This window comes from Equus caballus, chromosome 15 (assembly GCF_041296265.1).
Source record: "Equus caballus isolate H_3958 breed thoroughbred chromosome 15, TB-T2T, whole genome shotgun sequence".
In the NCBI taxonomy this organism is placed as follows: Eukaryota; Metazoa; Chordata; class Mammalia; order Perissodactyla; family Equidae; genus Equus; species Equus caballus.
In genome coordinates, this window is record NC_091698.1 from 97,702,889 (window position 1) to 97,722,328 (window position 19,440).

General features: G+C 48.7%; 1 protein-coding gene and 1 non-coding gene across 18 annotated transcripts in view; both read right to left on the bottom strand.

Annotated features, from left to right (window-relative positions):
• The window catches only part of LPIN1 (lipin 1), a 123,726-nt gene that overhangs the window by 87,422 nt on the left and 16,864 nt on the right, over window positions 1-19,440 (bottom strand). For 6 of the 17 annotated variants that reach the window (XM_005600211.4, XM_005600214.4, XM_005600212.4 and 3 more), the window contains exon 2: window positions 5,935-5,991. The exons of 2 other annotated variants lie outside the window; for them this stretch is intronic. In XM_005600211.4, coding sequence (XP_005600268.1) covers window positions 5,935-5,991 — 57 coding nt within the window. Of the gene's footprint in view, window positions 1-2,354; window positions 2,585-4,859; window positions 5,029-5,934; window positions 5,992-15,598; window positions 16,967-19,440 lie in introns of those variants that run through there. 9 more of the 17 variants (XM_070236642.1, XM_070236658.1, XM_070236644.1 and 6 more) reach the window with 7 other exon arrangements.
• Window positions 17,730-17,858, bottom strand: MIR9154 (microRNA mir-9154). The gene is given in 1 exon segment (NR_128227.1): window positions 17,730-17,858. It is a non-coding gene; the product is annotated as a microRNA mir-9154 (primary transcript).

Here is a 19,440-nt window from a genome sequence, read left to right on the forward strand (position 1 = left end):
GACAGACAGACAGACACACACACACTTCTCCAGTATCAAACATCTGACTACATGTCAGGTGTCACTGCTGCCCTGGTTTCACTATTTCTCCATGCAGTTTAAGCTCAAGCTGCACTAGATCGTTCTTATTTCTTTATGCTTGCCCTGTTCCCTCTACCACAGGGCCTTTGTACATGCTGTTCTCTCTACACAGAATCCTCTCCCCTCTTCACCTGGTTAACTGCTCTGCATTCTTCAATTTTAGTTTAAGTATCACTAACCTCCTCAACTACGTCAATTCTCCCTGTTAGACACTCTCACTGTATATATTTTATTCAAAGTATTTATTATAGCTAAAATGTTCTATTTGCACATGAAATTATTGTAAAATCTCTCCCCAGCAGACATACTCTGGAGGAGGGAAAAGAGCTTTTCTGTTTAAGTATCTAGCACAGTCTCTGGCACTTACTAGGTACTCAATATATATATTTAAATGAAGGCTTAAATACCATATCATGGGTGATAATGCCTGATTGCAAAAATAAATTCATCATAATAAAATAATAAAAATAAGTTATAATAAAAATATACTCATCCTAACAAAAAGAAACTAACTAGATATGTACCGGTATTAAAAATATCAGTGCCCTTATCATGAATGAAGCCAGTGGGAAGCCCCAGAGAACGCACTCATTTATGCAACCAGCCATTTCTGAGTGCTTACAAGGTACTGTGTGGGGTACATGATTAAGAGATGCCTCTGTCCTCAACAGCTCACGATCTAGGAGATATCCAGGGTCTCCAGCAAGAGGAAACAAGGACAAGCAATTCAGAACAATTTGCCCACCCCAGTACGAGAAGGGATGGGAATAAGGGAGGATCGGGAATTGATGCTAAAAAGAGACATTAATACAATGTTTCCATTCACAAATGAGAAAGGGGCCTTAGGGTATCTCTACAAAACCTAAGAATTCACTGAACAGAAAGTGACCATTCTCTGTAAGATTCGAATCAAATACCTTATTGTTGTATCTGATTGCGCCAGTGCCTGTCACTAACGCTTGCTAGACCAGCGTTGCAGAGTGGAGCTATAATGATTCATGCTAAAGAAAGCAATTGGCTCGAAGAGGCAGGCCCCGTGGCCGAGTGGTTAGGTTCGGGCGCTCCGCTTCACCAGTCCAGGGCTTCGCTGGTTCAGATCCTGGGCATAGACATGGCACCGCTCATCAGGCCACACTGAGGCAGCATCCCACATGCCACAACTATAAGGGCCCACAACTAAAATATATAACAATGTACTGGGGAGATTTGGGGAGAAAAAGCAGGAAAAAAAAAAGAAGATTGGCAACAGTTGTTAGCTCAGGTGCCAATCTTTACAAAACAAACAACTCCCTCCTCTAGCCCATCCTTATAAAAAAAAAAGAAAGAAAGAAAGAAAGCAATTGGCTACAAGAGACACCACAGATCACTTCTAGATAGGAACACCGTGCACGTCATTGGACACCTGCAGAATAGCTCCGTGAACAATGCTAGACAAGGAAGGAAATCCTAGGGCAGGATGGCAGGCGGAGCAGAACAGACAAATATGCATTTATTTTCCCTTTACCTCCAGTTATTACACTAAATTTCAAGGAAACTTCAGAACTTAAAAATTCACAACAATGAAGTGAATAGGAGGAGGGGCATCTGCAGTAGAAAAGGTGTTTAATCAAATTTGGAAGGCGAAAGCAAAGGGCAGGTTGACTAAAGAAATAACATGGAGCAAGCTGCAGCCTGGAGTACCCGTAAAGGGGGCAGTGGCCAAGGGAGGGCTACCTGCCCGGGAGAGCCTAGAGCAGGTGCTGGAGCCAGAGCGACACAGCTCCCCAGGGTCACCGTCAGCTCCCTGACTGTTTACTCCAGACTGACCTCCAGCAGCTGGGGCTTCCAGCAGCCTTCCTATGCTACCTGCTCAATGAAAACAGACGAGCTTGTATCACCAGGCATTTGAGGGAACCCTGCAACATGAAAGAGAAAGAATGACAGGCAGACAGAGGGAAACTTGACTCCGGAAGAAATAAAAATAATGAAAAGAACAGAGGAGAAATTAACAGGAAGAAATCCCCAAGCCAGAATCTGAGAGAGATTTGGGAAGATAATTCATTCAAAAACAAACACAGGATAATGCTGTGAAAGAGAAATAATCAGAGGACAAAAAAGAATTTTTAAGAGTAAAAATTTGATTGACAAAAATAGAAGATGAAATTGATGAAATCTGCCCAATCGTAGACCGCAAAGTTGGGCGATGGGAGCGAGAAGAGATAGCAGAACTCCACGGTCTCCAGTCACCACTCTCTTTGTTTTCCATTTTCCTTTAATTTGTTGAAATATCTCACCTGCTGTTGTCTGTTAGATTACAAATATATTACCTCCAGGAGACCAGGTTCCGAGCAGAATGAAGGAGAAAGTGACCACTGCTAGGCACATCACTGTGAAGGTACAGGACGCAAAGGATTAACAGAAGACCCTAAAAGCTTCCAGATAGAAAACATCATAATAATAGGTCACCCAGGAAAGAGCCAAAGTCAGACTGGCATGCAGGCAACGTTGGTTATTAGAAGACAATGGAACAATGTGGTCAGAACTCTGTGAAAAATTAATGTCAACCTCAAATTCTAATACCAACAAACTATCAAATGTGAAGCCAAAATAAAAAAGAGATTCAGACACGCAGGGATTCAAAAACATCTTCTCTCTCCCTTTTCTGGGAGGCGACGTGAAAATGTACTCCAGCTTTTGCTTATTTTTAAAGAGTGAACTAAGAAAGAAGAAAACAAGACTCTGGGTAATGGTGGGTCTAAGGAGGGCCTCCGAGATGACAGCTCTGCTGGGGGACGGAGAGCAGGAGGGAGAGGGGTCTCCCGGAGAGAGGTCGGAGGAGAAGAGGGCATCCCCCCAGATTGCTGGGAGGCTAAAAAGACTAGAGAACATGATAAAGGTACTGAATGCAAGGAATAAATGAAAAGAGAAATGGCTGAATGGGAGAAATTTCTCATAGAAGCGGCATATTGTAGTGCTTAGGAACAAAGTCTCTGGAGCTGGAAGGTGTGGGTTCGTATCCTAATCCCGTCATTTACCAGCTGTGTGACCTTGAGCGAATACCTCAAACTCTCTGTGCTCAGTTTCCCATCTCTGAAGTGGAGATAATAGCACCAACTTATCGGGCTGTTGTGAGGAATTAAATGGTTAATTTTGAACGCTCTTCGAAAAGATCCCGTCACATGGTGTCATTTAAAGATTTGCTAAATAAATAACAAAAACTGAAGAGCTCCATGAAAATCATGGGCATCCAAATAGAAGAAATAGATCCCAATTCAAACAAGTTAATGGGCTTAAAAATAATGAATGTGATAGTTTCCAAGTGACAGACTAAAGTAAAAGCTTAAAGACATTGTAGGCGGGGGGCGGGGGGGCAGAAAGGGACAGGCAGGGAACGGAAAGCATATATTTCTCCTCCTAACGAAGAAAAAGAAAGGCAAATATAACTTCCAGGAAAAACTCACCTGCCTCCAAGAAAAACTGCATATATGAGAAAGGCAGAGTCCGAATACAGAACAGACTAAAGCAGGGTGAGAGTGTACGCTCATGGCAGACTGTAGGAAAGGAGAAGTCGTTTGCATATGATGCTCTGTGAAGATCAGCTAGGCCCTCCTTCATAGAGTGTAAGTCCATAGGATAATGTGCAAAGGAAACATAAGTCGACTGGGGGTAGGAACAGGGAACTGTGGCTGTAGCTGTGAGCCAGTATTTCCTAGTTGATTTTTTTTTTCTGGAAGATTAGCCCTGAGTTAACATCTGCCGCCAATCCTCCTCTTTTTGCTGAGGAAGACTGGCCCTGAGCTAACATCCGTGCCCATCTTCCTCTACTTTATACATGGGACGCCTACCACAGCATGGCTTGCCAACCGGTGACATGTCCCCACCCAGGATCCGAACCAGTGAACCCCGGGCCACCAAGGCGGAACATGCGCACTTAACCGCTGCGCCACTGGGTTGGCCCCCCCCCCCCCCGCCCCAGTTGATTTTATAGAAATCAGGCACATGAAACACTTTGATAAAATTTATCGAAAATAAATTTAAATCTAGACAAAGTCACTTCCTCCCCCTGCACAAAATGTGCTCTCTCCAAGAAGACCACATTTTAAATCCAGTCCTTTTTCAAACCTAAAGACAAGAAGAAATAAAAGAAATAAGCAAATTATGGTTTCAAGTAACTGGGCGGGGATAATCTAGAATTCTGAGAATTGTTGCTCTTATTAGAAATGTTGCAATCAGAGCACAGCTTGGCCAAGAGGGAGGCATTTTCAAGGACAGGCTGCCTATTATGAGCACAGCAGGAAAGAGGTGCTAGGCTTAATGTAACAAATTGTATCACAGTGTTCCCTGGCCTGAGCAAGAGGGTTCAGCAGTTCTGGTGAACATTTCTTGCTCAATTGTCTTTCCAGAATTCAAGACTTTTGCTTTGAATGAGTCTCTGTTTGTGGGCAGGGCTGGAGGCGAGAGGGGTGTTGGTGCCTGTGGATTTCTTTGGATTTCTGCAGGCCATGGGCAGATTCTTCAAACTTAAGAGCTGAGCCTCCTAGAGAAGCCTTTCCTCACACATTGCTCAGGTCCGTGAAGAATTAATCACAGGCTTCTCCGCACTAATGAGCCCACATGTAACTCCAGGGTGGCACATTTCACAAAGCATTGTCACTGTGTCATTGTGTATCCTGTATCCCCTCTACTGGCTGATGAGCCATCCACGACACACTCAACACTGTATCTCTGGTGCCTAGCATATTTGCAAAGTAACTAGGAGAGAGACAGACACAAGGACAAAGAGAGATGTTGAGTCTTACTTTCTGCACTGTTGTACTCCCCCTTCATTTTTGGTCCCTTCTACACTCAGGAGGAGGGGCTCACTCACCAGGACATCCTGCCCCTCTTTTCTCCATAGAGGATGGCTCCCCTCACTCCAGGCTCAACTGCCACTAACTGCCCACTGGCCAGGATTCCTGGCCCCTGATTGGGCCCCATCCCTGACAATCCCCTTGGAAATAGAACTTCTGCTCCTCGCAGATTCCCGAGGACCAGGCCTTCCTCAGCAGCCTTCCTCGTTTATTTAACTGGAGCCCCTGGGCTCATCTCAAGGAAGACTGTCTTGCTCTGGCTGGCACTGCAGTGGGCCTTCTGAGTCCCTGTAAACCCTCTTGGTCCACACTGGGTTCTGGAGTCCCTCTCCAGACTGTGAGCTCATTGAGAGTGGAGACTAAGTGTGCCTTTTCTTCTATATCCCCAAGGCTTTGGACAGACCACAGGGGGACAAATAAGTGTCCAGGCTTTATCACTTCTTCCCTGGACCATTCCAAAAGCCTCCTCTTGAGCTTCCCCACCTCCAAACTGATTGCCTCAAGTCTATTCTCCACGGGAAAGGACCTCAGGTCTAAGATCTAGGGGTACAGCAAGCTGTATGATGCTGCTGAAGCCTAAGTTTAGCTCCAGGGCAAGGTGAGGGCACTAGCAGAAAAGAACTGCAGATGCAGGTTGGGATCCCCGCCCAGTGGGCTTCAGCAAAATATCCCTCCCAAACAATGGAGGCTCAGAGAGCCAGATCTAGGAAGAGAGTCTAGAAGCTTGAGTGGGCATGAGGGGTGGGGGACGTGCTGGCCCTGAGGCTGCTGGACATGGGGTCCAGAGAGATTCAGAAAGACAGCGCCCATGGGCAGAGCAGAGAGCGAAGCACCGAGTATAGTCCCAGAGACAACCGAAGGGCCTGGCCAAGGCATGGGGACCAGGCACAGGGCAGTGAGACTAACGCAGGGGGACGAAGGAACCAACATGACTGTGGCCACAAACCACAGCTCATCCACAAACATTTTGTCGCATCTTGAAAGGTAAAAGTATAATTCGGACATTCACAGCAACTTCACTCACATTAATGTTCGAAGACCACACATTTCGAATCCATCCAGGGTCTTTCATCATCGGAATCTGAAAAACAAAACATTAGAAATTAATTAATGGAATTGTTCCAGAATTACATGGCGGTAAATATTGCGCATCCTTGCGAATATACTAAAAACCACTGATCCATGCACTTAAACATGGTGAATTTTATAGTATGTGAATTATACCTCAATTAAAAAAAGAAATTAAAGGGGCTGGCCCCGTGGCCGAGTGGTTAAGTTCACGCGCTCCGCTGCAGGCGGCCCAGTGTTTCGTTGGTTCGGGTCCTGGGCGCGGACATGGCACTGCTCATCCGGCCACGCTGAGGCGGCGTCCCGCATGCCACAGCTAGAAGGACCCACAACGAAGAATATACAACTATGTACCGGGGGGCTTTGGGGAGAAAAAGGAAAAAAATTTAAAAAATCTTTAAAAAAAAAAAAAAGGAAAAAAAAGAAATTAAACAAGAAGGATGTGGTGCGTTTTCTTTGAGCACGTTCCGTCGGTTACGAGGTCGTAAATCTCTCTCCCACTCCTTCACTCCTTCTCCACCATCTCGTCCTTCCCAAAGCCCACAGAACCCATGGGTGAAGCCTCAGGAGACAAGGCAACGTGGAGACACGTCAGGATTGGAGACAAGAGACCCGCCTTCCAGAGCTGCCTCTGCTGCTTCCTGGCTGTGTGCCTGCACAGGGCTTGTTTTCTTGTCTGTAAAACGGGTGTAACAATCACCCCGGAGCTGATGGGTGTGGCGAGCGTTAACTGAGTCCGTCCAGGTGAAAGGGCAAAGCCTGGGACAGGTAGGAGCTATGGGGACTGCCCATGGGGCCTTATCTGAGCAGGTAGGACCCGCACCGTCTGCTTCTCCCACAGGTGCCCCAGCTAGAGGTCCCAAAGGGCTGTACCACGCTGGTGTCGCCCAGCCTGTCTAAGGGATGTGTTGAGTTTTTGTAGCTCTTAAATCATGCTTAAGTTATACTCAAACACATGTGCATTCTGAGTTCAACTAAAGCAGCCCGAATCAGCAGGCTTTGAACCCCCTTCCCCTATTCCCCTTGTGTGGTCACCCCCTCACCCTGTCACCCTACCTGCTCCCCATCTAACACATTTAGCCTTCCCAGCCCACCTTGTCAATCGGCTCATAGTTAATGGGGTTGCTTTACATTCTTATTTACTGCATTTCTCTCAGGGGCCATGTGCGTCGCTAGGTTGTGCAAATGCAGAGATGAGTAAAATATAAATCTTGTGCAGGAGTCACGCATAACCCAGCGGGGGCAGGAAGACATGTAGACAAGCTTGTCATGGCCAGGGCTGCCACCAAGACATGCTCAGGGTCCCATGGGAGCACAGGAGGGAGCCAACAATCTGCCTGCAGGAAACAGGGAAGGTTCCGTGCCATCCATAGAAGGCGATGACATCTGAACGCTTCTGAGGGTAAGTGGGGCTCTCGGAGAAGAGAGGAGAGACGAAGGAGTTCCCAGCAGGGAAGACAGCGTGTTCAAAGAAGCAAAGCCATCACACATGTGCTTGGTGAACCGTGAGGAGCGCCCTGTGACTGGAGAATAGTTGCCGCAGGTGCATGTGGGCATGAAGGGGCCCTGGGGTGGGTCCACAGTCAGGAGATGTGGGTGGAGGGAGGCCATTTTCATTTTCTTAAAAAATGCCTTCCTCAAACAAAATCTGTTGTAAGAGCCCCTGTGTAAACAGACAGAAGGGGAAGTGCTATGGTCATAGCAGGGAGGAGGCCTGGCGTCCCCAGTCTTGGCTACAGAACCCCCGAGGCCTCAGAGAACACGATTTGAGAACCAGCGCTGCATGCTGTGGGGAGCTGCAGAGGAGCAGGATGATCAGATCCGGGTCGTACAAGGATCACTCTGACCTTTGTATTGGAGGCGGAGAAGTGGGTTTAAAGGCGATTCCAGCAAAGGACGGCCAGGCTGTGAACAAAGGTGCCAACAGTGGGGATGAGGAGGAATGGGCGGCCCTGAGCGCCTCCTGGTGCTGGAATCCCCCGGTGGGTGAGGACTCGGATCGGTCAGGTGGGTAAAGAGGGAGGTTTTGAGAATCGCTGAAGTTTCCGGCCTGGGTGACTAGGTAGATGACGTGCCTTTAACTCAATGAGGAAAACTGGAAGGATAAATGGGGGAGGACCCTTCTATCATCCTGGAACCACATCTGGAATAGAAAGGATAGATTTTCCTGTAGGACAGAACCTGGGAAAGGAGGCAGATGTGAGTTAAGAGATTCTCCCCAAGTCTGGATCCTTGTTGGGAAAGTGGGGCCGGCCAAGTGGTTTCTTCATCTATAAATTGCTTAACACGCCAATGGATTCAGTCCTGCTTTCACCTGAACACTGCGTTTGAAACACTTCCTGGAGTCCAGTGAGCACTTCCACTGCGGCTCCTGTGGGGTATGCCAGCACGCTGCAAAAAATCACGCACCTCGAATACCGATGTTCTGGACCATTCCACTCGAATTCCTCACGGGGCACAAACACGGTCCCACGGCCACCAGCGCTGGCTGGTACAATGGTTGCACTGATTTCACATTCACGAGGTGGGTAGAAGGCTGGCAGCCGTTTAAATCCACAATGCTTGGATTTGGTCCCGTTTGAAAACGAAGTTTCAAATCAAACACCATTTTTTACTGTCATGGGTGCCGTGACTCTGACCGTCCAAGAGTTTGGTTTGATTTCAGAGATTAAATATAAGCACAAGAACGTAAAAAATGGTGAACCTGTGTATTTCAACAATTTCTCTCAAAGCTAAGAAGAAAATAATCTCATCCCACCCCACAACTATTTGCCTGTTTTCATTCAAAATTCTAACACAAATTTGAAGCCCAGCCTTTGGACTCTGGGCACCAAGCTGTTAGCAGTCATGGTGGAAGCCAGAAATGAACTTGGGTTTGAACCCCCATTCTCCCACCAAGAGCTGTGGCCTTTAACAAGGAAGTTAACCTTTCTAAGCCCCAATCTTCTTATCCGTAAAGAGAGGAGAACAATAAAATAATTATCTCATAGAGCTGACGGAAGAATCAAGAGATAACAGTGCATAAAATAATAACGCGCTGCATGAATGTTACTTTCTACTCATGGATGGTGATCGTACGGTGGAAGACTCAGTGTCGGGAACAGGTGAGCCTCTTCTGAACAAATGGTTCGCTTTCACCTTACCTATACCCTGAACTGTATAATTGTGTAACTGGTCCTTCTGCAGGCATTGGCGGCCAGAGCCACGTTTCTGTTCTCCTTGTAAATGAGTCCGACTTTAGGAAGTGTGTGTTTGTGTTAGGCTCATTCTTGGCTCTATTTTCTGTCTCTACTTCTTTTTTCTTCTTAGTCCTCACTGAATTTAAACGTATGTGACTGCTATGGACTGAATGTTTGTGTCCTCCCAAAATTCATGCATTGAAGCCCTAATCTCCGGTGTGACGGTATTTGGAGGTGGGGAATGTTGGAGGTTATAAGGTCATAAGGGTGGCACCCTCATGAAGGGGATTAGTGCTCTTATGAGAAGACACGTGAGAGTGATGAGCTGTCTCTCTGCCACCCGGTAATATAGCAGGAAGGCACCATCTACAAGCCCGGAGAGGCTCCCGCCAGAACCCGGCCCTGCTGGTGCCCAGATCTTGCACTTCCAGCTTCCAGAACTATGAGAAACAAATTTCTGTTGTTTCAGCCCCACAGTAAATGGTATTTTTGTTACAGCGGCCCAAGCTGACTGCTATAGAAATCCTGTGATGTTTTGGATCATCTTCTGTCCATAGACATATATAGTAAAGAATACGTGGATGATTGATAAATAGATAGATAGACTAAGAGATAAAGAAAAAATGGAAAAATGCTTGGAGAATAAACATGGTAAATGCAGACGGATGAATAGAGAAAAGATAGACACTTTCCTGCTGTCTTTTCCTTTTGTGTCGTGTTGTTTTGCTTGCTCACTTGGCTACATGGACCATTACGGGGTAAGGAGCACTTGAAATGGAGCCACAGAGACTCGTCCTGGTAGGAGGAATAATATGGAACCATTGATCACCCGCTCTGAGCTTCAGTTTCCTCTTCTAAAGACCCTGCATGACGCTTCCTCCCTCAGGCTGCTGGGGAGCTAAGTGAGAGCTGTACTCGAAGGTGACCAACACCGGCTCGATGCCCAGGGAGGCTGGATTTGAATCTCAGTTGCAGCTCGAGGCCCAGGTGACAGTCTCCTGTCTCCTCACGGGGCCTTGCTCCCTGCGTCACCTCTGCCCATGATTTCCCAGGCGTCACATATACGGGGCCTAAGTCCAAATTCAAATTCAGGTCTTGTGACTCCACAGTTCTTGCTGCAGTTTCACCGAGGGAGAAACAGCCAGACAGCAGAATTCCCACAAACACACAAGGAGAAAGAGGGAGACTTCAGAGAGAAGGCCTTGCACGTGATTGGGCCTGAAGTCCACAGTGATGGTCCAGGCAGTTCCCAGCTTACAAACAGGCACCCTAAAGTTTGTCTGTGAACTCACTGTCTGAGAGCGGCATTTTCACACTGAAACTGTGCTATCCAAGTGAGCTCACTTTTCCAGGGGAGGAGGGGCAGAGCAAGCCGCAGTGCAGCCGAGCCAACACTGCGCCGTGCGACTCGTGGCACTCTGGTCCTTTTATAGAGCCTACTTTCATGGGAAAACGCATCCAAACTCCCACTGAAGGTTCCAGGACCACACGGGAGCTGTCCAGGAGGCAGCGGCAGGAGCATTGCTCTGGGGGACCAGGCAATTCAGGCCTTAGTTCTGACTCTAGTACTCACTTGTGGGGAGCCGGGGGTGGGCAAGGTACTTCCCTTCTCTGGTCTTAGTATTTCCATCTGCCAAAGGACAGAATTACACTGGGTGATTCCTCAGGTCTTTTTATCTCCAACACTGTCTAAGTCTAAATGCACACACCCTCCTACATCGTGATTCCAGCGACAAGATCCCCTTTCTTCCGTAGCCCAGCACCCTCGGTCAATACGATGGGAAATAAGCGGAGATGAGAAGGGAGGGTTTGCTCTGGGTGGGGAGGAGAGGGGGTGAAGAGGATGACACTGTAGATGCGGCTGGAGTTAGACCCAGGCAGGCTCGAACCTGGAGCCCCCCAGGGGTTCCCTAGAATAGCAGAGAGACTCTGTAGTCCAATGAGTTGGATCCAAGCCCTGGTTACGATGCTTAGTGATGCTTGGTCTTCGGTTGGTCACTTAATGTCTCAGAAATTCCTTTTCTTCAATTACAAAATGAGGTGCATAATACTTCCTCCATCTTCAAAGCCAGCAAGGGCAGGTTGAGTGCTTCTGATGTTCCATCTCTCTGACTTAGTCTCTGAGCTCATGGGATTACGTTGGGCCCACCTGGATAATCCAGGATAATCACTCTATTTTAAGGTCAGTGAGAAGTAACCTTACTTCCATCTGCAACCTCATTTTTTGCTATGTAATTAACACATTCCTAGGTTCCAAGGATTAGGACATGGACGCCTTTAGGGGGCACTCTTCTACCTGGCACAGCTTCCTAATGGGATCACTCACATCTCCTTTTGCGATCTTGCAGTTTGTTCCCCATGTTGCAGCCAAAGTCTTCTTTTTGAAACACAATCTGGTCATGTCACCCTCATAATTAAAACCATTCAAGTAAATATATAAAATGTAGACAAGTTTTTAAAGCCTTTCTTAACTTGGTCAACAAAGTGCCCACCCATCCGTCCAGTCTCATCTCTCACTTGCTCCCCTTCATCTCTCTGTCCCAGTCATGCTGGCATTTCACCCCTTCCTATTCATCTAACTCCATCCAGCCACAGGGCCTTTGCACACGCTATTCACTCTGCCTGAGACGCATTTCAGCTGGTTAGCTACTACTCATTTCCCAGACCACAGCCAAGTCACCTCCTCAGAGAAGCTGTCCCTGGCCTTCTCAACTTGATCACCTCACAGGTGTACCCTTTCACAGCACCTTTGTTGCTCTTTCATAGCACTTAGCACAGTTGCAAAGTTACATTTGTTTGCACAACTATTCAGTTAATGACAGCTTCCTCCATAAGGGACAGTGCCTGTTGTTCTCATTGTTGTATCCCCAGCAGCATCCAGCACATGGTAGCTTGTCAATAATGCTTGTTGAATGGAAGAACAAAAGCATGATTTCCTCAATATGCAGATGAGGACACTGCAGCTGAGAAGGTCGAGGGACTTGGCCAAGGTCCACAGCTAGCAATTGGGGTGGGTAAGCCAGAATTTGGTCCAGGTTTGACTGACCTCTAAGCCACATCACCACAGCCCCAGTGGTGTGCTTAACAGGGAAGGGTTGAGTCTCACGTGGGATACGTAGCCTGTGTGCGTGTGTGTGTGTGCGTGTGTGTGCATGCGTGCACGCCTGTGTGTGTATTAGATTACAGGTGGCCCCAAATTTTTTGCTGCTCCTCCCACTGACAGCTAGAGTCTGATTGCCCTCCCGTACGTCTGAGCCAGCCTAGGTGACTTTCTTGCTCAATAATATGCAGGACAAGTGACGTTCTCCAACTCCTGAGACAGAAGCTCCTCAACTTCCAGCGACCCCCTCCGCCTCTTGCAGTGCTCTTTCTGGGAGATGCCAGCCGCCACGTAAGAGGTCTGACCACCCTGAGATGTCATGTCTGAGAGGCCCTGTGCAGGCACTCCTGTCAACAGTTCCTGCTGAGCCCAGGCTTCCAGCCACCCCCGCCAAGTCACCAGACACATGAGAAAAGCCATCGTGGTCCTTCCAGACCAGTCCATCACCAGTCAGGTCCCCCTGAGTCACCTCAGTAACGCATGATGAGCCGAAGAATCACCCAGCCAAATTCTGACCCATGAAATCATGAGATATAATAAAATAGTTGTGTTAAGTCAGTCAATTTTGAAGCAGTTTGTCCCAGGGGAGAGCACATGTGTTGGGGAGGGAGGGGGTCTGGATTGTATTTCTTTGTGTTTATCTTTGTATCTGTTTGGTGGTGGTGAGAAAGCGTGTCTATTTTGCAAGTGTGTCTACACGTTTGCTTGTATCTACAATGTTGTGCTTCTTTTTATTTTCTCTGTGTGTGTGTATTTATGGCAAAATGATGTGGCCAACTCTCCCATGTGAAATCTAATCCCAGTGCTTACGTGCCTCCTTGCCTATTTATGAGAAGAACCCACACAGACCACAAATGTAGCCACATGTGTATGTGTCCATACAAGGATAAAGTTTGATTAGAAAAAAAAGACACAGCCTCTAATCAGAGGATTCTAATGGGGGAGTCATCCAATCCAGGCAATCACTGAGCACCCACTGTTTGCCAGACACTGCCAGGAGCCAGGAATCCAGAAGGGAGCAAGGCCTGGTACGATGGCCTGGGCAATGCCAGGAGCACAGCAAAGACTTCAGGGTGGATCAGGCCAAGATTAGACCTCAGGGCCAGCCCAGTGGCGTAGTGATTAAGTTCGCACACTCTGCTTTGCGGCCCAGGGTTCCTGGGTTCGGATCCTGGGCACAGACCTGCACACTGCTCATCAAGACATGCTGTGGCAGCGTCTATACAAAATAGAGGAAGATTGGCACAGATGTTAGCTCAGGGCCAATCTTCCTCACCAAAAAATAAAAAGGGGTCAACTTCAGGGTTCTAGGGGCAATTACACTGGGCTCCTTGGGCACCCTGAGGCCCTGGCCTCCAAGCCGGTACGATTGGTCACTCCAAGCCTGTGAGTGGGCAGCTCAGAGCCATGCCATCCCCATGCCAGTCCCCACCAAGCAGGGCAGCAGTTCCCAAGGACTTCTCACGAAATGGTAGCAAATGTTATGCAAAACCAGCTCTATGGTGGGGCAGATAAATTTGGAAACATTAGATAGAACAGAGATAAAGATTTTTTTCCCTGCATCGCTTCTCAGTGCCCTTATGACGTCGTTGTATGCTGTCCATCTCCAAGGCAGAATATAGAAGGTGGAAGTTCCAAAACACACATGATCGTGAAATCTCTTTTTCGCTGAGCAAATGGTGGTATTTGTGTGGCAGGTGACTCCTTTGGGGGAAATTCTGCTGCAGATATAACAGGTGTGGAGGCAAGCATGGGGGTCAGGCATCCGCACTTTCCATCTCTGCCTATGCCTCCAGAGCAGATACGGTAGAAGTTTCAAGATATTCAAATCTGAATGGGGAGACTCATGGAAGGAGCCATGTGACGGCTGGGCGGGAAGGAAGGCAGTAAAAATGAACCGCAAAACAGGAGTGGATGTTTGTGCTGTAGCAATGGGAGACCAAGACTGAACTGAGGCCAGGGTAAGGGAGGCTGACCCAGCCTGCTCTGCTGACACCCCGGCATGCTCCTCCTACAGTCCTTATTGCAGAGACCCTGGGCACACAAAGATCCCCTTTCTCACTAGGCCATGCCACGTAAGCCACGGTTTGTCTTTCTCAAGCATCCACGTTCCTTGGTGTCTTAACCATGTCTTTTTATTTTCTGTATTTCAATGCTTTAATATTTAGGGCCTTGCTGACCCCAGAGAGACTGCCCTCCCAGGGCCAGGCAAGGAGAGAAATCAGTGTCATTTCTGTTCCATTGAACACCTGTTCTTGTGATTCAAAAGAAAGAGGAGCAATCTTCATTTATTTATTTATTTTCTTAAGAATAAAAACCTCTTACTAGTGCCCCAGTTGAAATCTAGCTTTCTGAAATTGGTTTCTTCTTCGGGTGCCAGTGCTTGGTGACGTTTACGAGCATGCGTTCTACGTCCAAACAACCAACCACAGCCCATAACTCAACTGCCGTCTTGATCAGGTGCTCACACACTTGGCCAGGTCTCAGACAAGCAGGGACAGCCCCAAGACCTCAGAGCCTAATGAAACTATTCAAATGAGCCAATCCCAAGCCTGCTGACCCTGATGTTTGTTCCTTCCCTACGGAAACCACAAGAAAGGTTCTTGCTCTTCCCTCTCTCCGCCCCCCGACTGGCCCTGGTGCTTCCTCACGTGGCCCCGCATGGAGCGCCACACCTCCTGTTCCTAGAGACCTGAGAATTCTTCTTCCTTCATGACAGGAGTTTCTATGGCCGTGTATCTTACGGTACCTGAATAAGACAAATCTTGGGGACCCTAAAACGCTTGGCATCCTGGAACCACAAGACCAGAGGTGAAACTTAGCAGAGACAACCATGATAACGTTGAGACACTGACCTACCTGGCGGTATTACGCATAACAGTTAAGGAACAGTTTTAGGACAGCCACTGGCCAAACCACAGAGACACCCACCCAACCAGAAAGCACACAGCCCTGGATGCGACAGTAAGTAACACAGGTAGCTTTTTATAGGGTGACTGAAATATAGACTCTAGAATCTGATGGGCTTGAGCTCAAATCCTCAACCCATCACAAATTATCTGTGTGACCTTGATCTAGTCATTTAACTTTTCTGTGCTTCAGATTTTTCCCCTGTAAAATGAAGACAATAACATATTGTTATATGAGGAGTACATGAGAATGAATTTAAAGTACTTAGCATGGAAACTGGTACATCTTAGGCATTCAACAAATGCCAAATACTGATTATTATTATTATTACTACTGCTATTACTACACCTAACCAAACGACATATAATGGTGCAGTTATTCACACTGAGAGTCCACTGTGCGTACACCTGGCCCAGGCGCTGTGGACAAACCTGGGTGTTGTTGAGTTCACACCAAAGAGACTAGCGAGGACTCGATGAGTCAAGTTCGGTCACGTGCTGACTGAGCATCTACTACGTGTCATGCCCTGTGTAAGTACTGAGTTCATCACTGGGGCAAGTCCAAAGATGACTAAGACATGATCACTTGAGTTGTTCATAGTTTAGCAGGATAAACAGGTGCAGAGGCAAATTTCTGTGATCCAACCTGACGTGTGCTCTCGTGAAGGCACAAAGAGGGTGCCGGGACAGCCCAGAGGGAGGAAGATCTCCTGGGCAGGATGAGAGAGAAGACAGCCCAGAAGAGCTGGGTATCAAAGATCAAGTAGGAGTTCACCAGGTCAACAAAGGAGGATATGGCAAGCAGAAGCATGAGTAATCTCGGCATTGTTGTAAGCGAGTGAGGAGATATGAATACAGAGTGTGGAGCGCAGAGCTAATGAAGCGAGAGGACCGAAATTCAGTAAGAGGCATTGAGGAGTGAGACAAAAAGAATCAGGGTGCTACTGAGGCATTTTGTCCAGGAGAGCAACAAAGGAGGGTTACAGAGGATCAGTCCTGAAGCCCAGGCGTGCGGAGTGGCTCTGGGAAGGAAGAGGTCCGTGGCTAACAACAACCACCACTGAGGGAGCACCAACCACGTGCTGAGCGCTGTGCTGGAAATCTCTGTGTGTGTCTTCTTTAAATCTCACTACCCACCTGTGAGGTAGTTGAATCAGCATCAACTTAGAAGAAGAGAAACTTGAGGCTCAGAGCAGCTTTATGTGACCTGCCCAAGGACACATGCTGTGGAGACGGCTAAGTCGCACCTGAACACAGGTCTGTCCAACCCCAACAACAGGTCTGTTCCTCCCCCTTGGCCAGATGCCTTCGGAGGGGCAGGGAGGAGGCACTGAGGATGTTGCAACAGCCCATGAGGAAGGAGTGAAGGGGTGGCAGCCAGCCTGGACAGAGATTCTTGAACTGCAGGAGACTACGAACCATGGACACAGGGCCTCCAGCACGCGAATCACACCTGACAGGTGGTGACCTTTAGAGGCTACACTTGGAGCGACTTCCACCTGTGCACCAAGGCAGACTGATGGCCACACACGCAGCTTCCTCAGTGTAGAATAATCATGCACACCTGCTGTGTGCCAGGTACCCGGCCAGGCGCTTTCAATAGTCAGTTCCTGTCATTCTTCTCCAAGCATTGTGGGTATTATCATCCTGGTTTTTATTGGAGAAGCTGAGTTTCAGAAGGGTCTAATAATTTTCCCAAGGCCACTCAGCCCTTTCCGCTCTAAACCACGCTGCCCTCCTTTGTCCGGCTGGCCATGTCCTGCTCAGCCTCCGTCTCCTTTGTGACGTCTAGCCCTAGGACTGAGAGAACGGTAGATGCAATCAATCATTTCCATATCAGCATTTCCATAGCTCCTTGTTCACATCTGAATGCCAGACTTGTCATATTGCCTTGCCTATCTGTCCCCCACTAGACTGGGAGCTCCCCAAGAGTGGCCACCAGCCCTTTTCTTCTTGTCGGTAGGGCCCGGCACAGGGTGTCCACTCGGGGACCATTGGTTGAATGATGCATGTGTGAATGAAAGAATGAGTGAATGACATACTGCAGGTGTGGTCACCTGTATTTATAGTATTTTTATTTTCTCAGCATATTAGAGAGTGTTACTTGAGACACTGTGTTTTACAGGAGTCCAAGCCTTAAGGAGAAGGGAAGAGGCGCCCGTGACCCCGTGTGAGCATCAGGTAGCCGTGCGGAGCTTTGGTCTCTGATCCTCCCTATTCTGTCGTCTTTCCCCAGAACACCTCCAGGGACTCCAGACCCCCTTAAATCACGGAGGTGGTCGAGCCTGAGGTGTGCTCCAATCCCAGCAGGACTTCCCAAAAGGTTTGGAAAACATGTGGCCGATTAAGTCAAACCTTGTTAATGTGCACCAAGTAGAACTTGGTAGAATAACACACTTTATGCTTCCCAACTACACATAATGACTTGGCCTCAGCAAGAAAGTGGTCCCTAGAAATGTGGATGCATTTGAAAAAAGAGATACAAATAACACAATATTTTGCGCATAAGTGAGAGTTCAAAGGGCCTGAGGGCCGTTTACGGATGGGAGTGATTTAAAGGAGGCAGGACGACTATGCTGGAAGCATGTGAACTTGGGCGATGCAGTGTCAACTATGAGCCTGAGGCCATTTCTCAGGCCCATAGTTGACACTGCAAAAGTGGCAGCTCATTACAGCAACTGCACTCTTGAGTTTCACGACAAACCTTCTGTTCACAAACTGTGCAAAGCCTTGATCTTGTCTCGAATATCACAGATTCCAAATGAGAGGGATCCTAATAAACAAGGTTTGGTTTATTCTGGTTTTTGTTTTTAAAAAAAGAGCAAGCAGCGTCCTGCCACCGTGCATTTTATAACCACAGGGGGCCCCAAGATTGTGTGGACCGCATCGGGCACTTTAAAAGCCCAGCTTTTAAAAATCAGGCCCTGATCCATTAACTCAAAGGTGGGTGAGTTTCCCAGTAGAAACAACAACCAAGAACATGAAGAAATCGCTGCCTCTGAAGACCTTAGATGCACGTGATATTGTCCTTGCACTTCTCAGAAGAGGTGGGTGATGCGGGAGCCAGTGGCAGCAGCGTCGATTCTGGGGAGGACTTTTAAGTAAAGAACTTGGAGGAAAGCCCCTTGACCTTGGGTACAGCCAGTCCCTTCTACGAAAGCATCTGGTCTCCTGAGATAGCCTCATTGAAGCTGGGCCCCAGCCAGGTGGGAGAGCGGGCAGCAGAGGAATCAGGACACAGCAGGACACCGTGTGCCCCACTCCTCCAGGCTCGCCCGCCTGCCCCAGGGGCTGAGCTGACTCAGATGACAGACACCCACATCCCTGTGGAACCGGAACCTGTGGGGAGGGGCGGGGGGGCGGGGTGGGGAAAGGTTGCCTGTTGCTTGGGAGAAAAGTACAAGGCAGTCAGTGCTGAACACGGTGACACTCTCCAATGACCACTGGCCGGCCGGTGGCCCTGGGCAGAACTGAAAGCAAAGCTGGGCACTTTGGGGTCTGGGAACCACCCAAAGCTGTGGGGGGCGTGAAAAGTTGGGCCTGCCCTCTCCTTCCCCCTGAGGGCTGCTGCCTGACCTGGGGGTGGGGCTTGCTCCTGGCCTGGTGTTTGGGGAGGTGGGGAGGGACACAGTAGGGGCTTGGTGCCCAGGCTCTGCCGGTGCCCACAGGCAGGTGGCCCACAGGCTAATTTGGTGTGAGTCAGGTTTTCAGCCACCACGGCAGCCAAGCCCTTCTCCACTCACCCAACCCGTGGACGATGGCCCTTCCCTCCCAGGCCAGGCCTTATCACTACCAATGGCAGACAAGGAAGGAGCCAGCAGGTCGCAGAGGTTCAGCAAACACTGAGCTTCCTAGGTTCAGCAAACACTGAGCTTCCTCATGCTGGGCAGGCAGGCTGAATTCCTAAGTCGTGATTCCCAGGCTCCAGCGGGCACAGCAGTGAGAAGGCCTGCCTCCTGGTGTAGCTCAGAGTGGTGGAAGGGGGCTCCTTCCTGCCCCCCTGCATCAGGCCACAGGCCACGAGGAGCTGCTGCCACTCCAGCCTGGAGGGCAGACAGAGCTCAGGGCTGCTGCAAACACATGAGCTGGGGGAGGCTTCTGGAACCGCTGGCTGTGGGGAGCACACAGAGCCTCGGGCAGGCAGGAGCACAGGGAAGGCCTCAAGGGGAGACGTCTGAGCTCAGCTGTGACGGTGAATCGGATTCTCAAGGCTGAAAGAGGTAAGAAAGCCACGTTCGGGGACAGGTGCACAAGGGTGTCAACGCTCAGAGCAG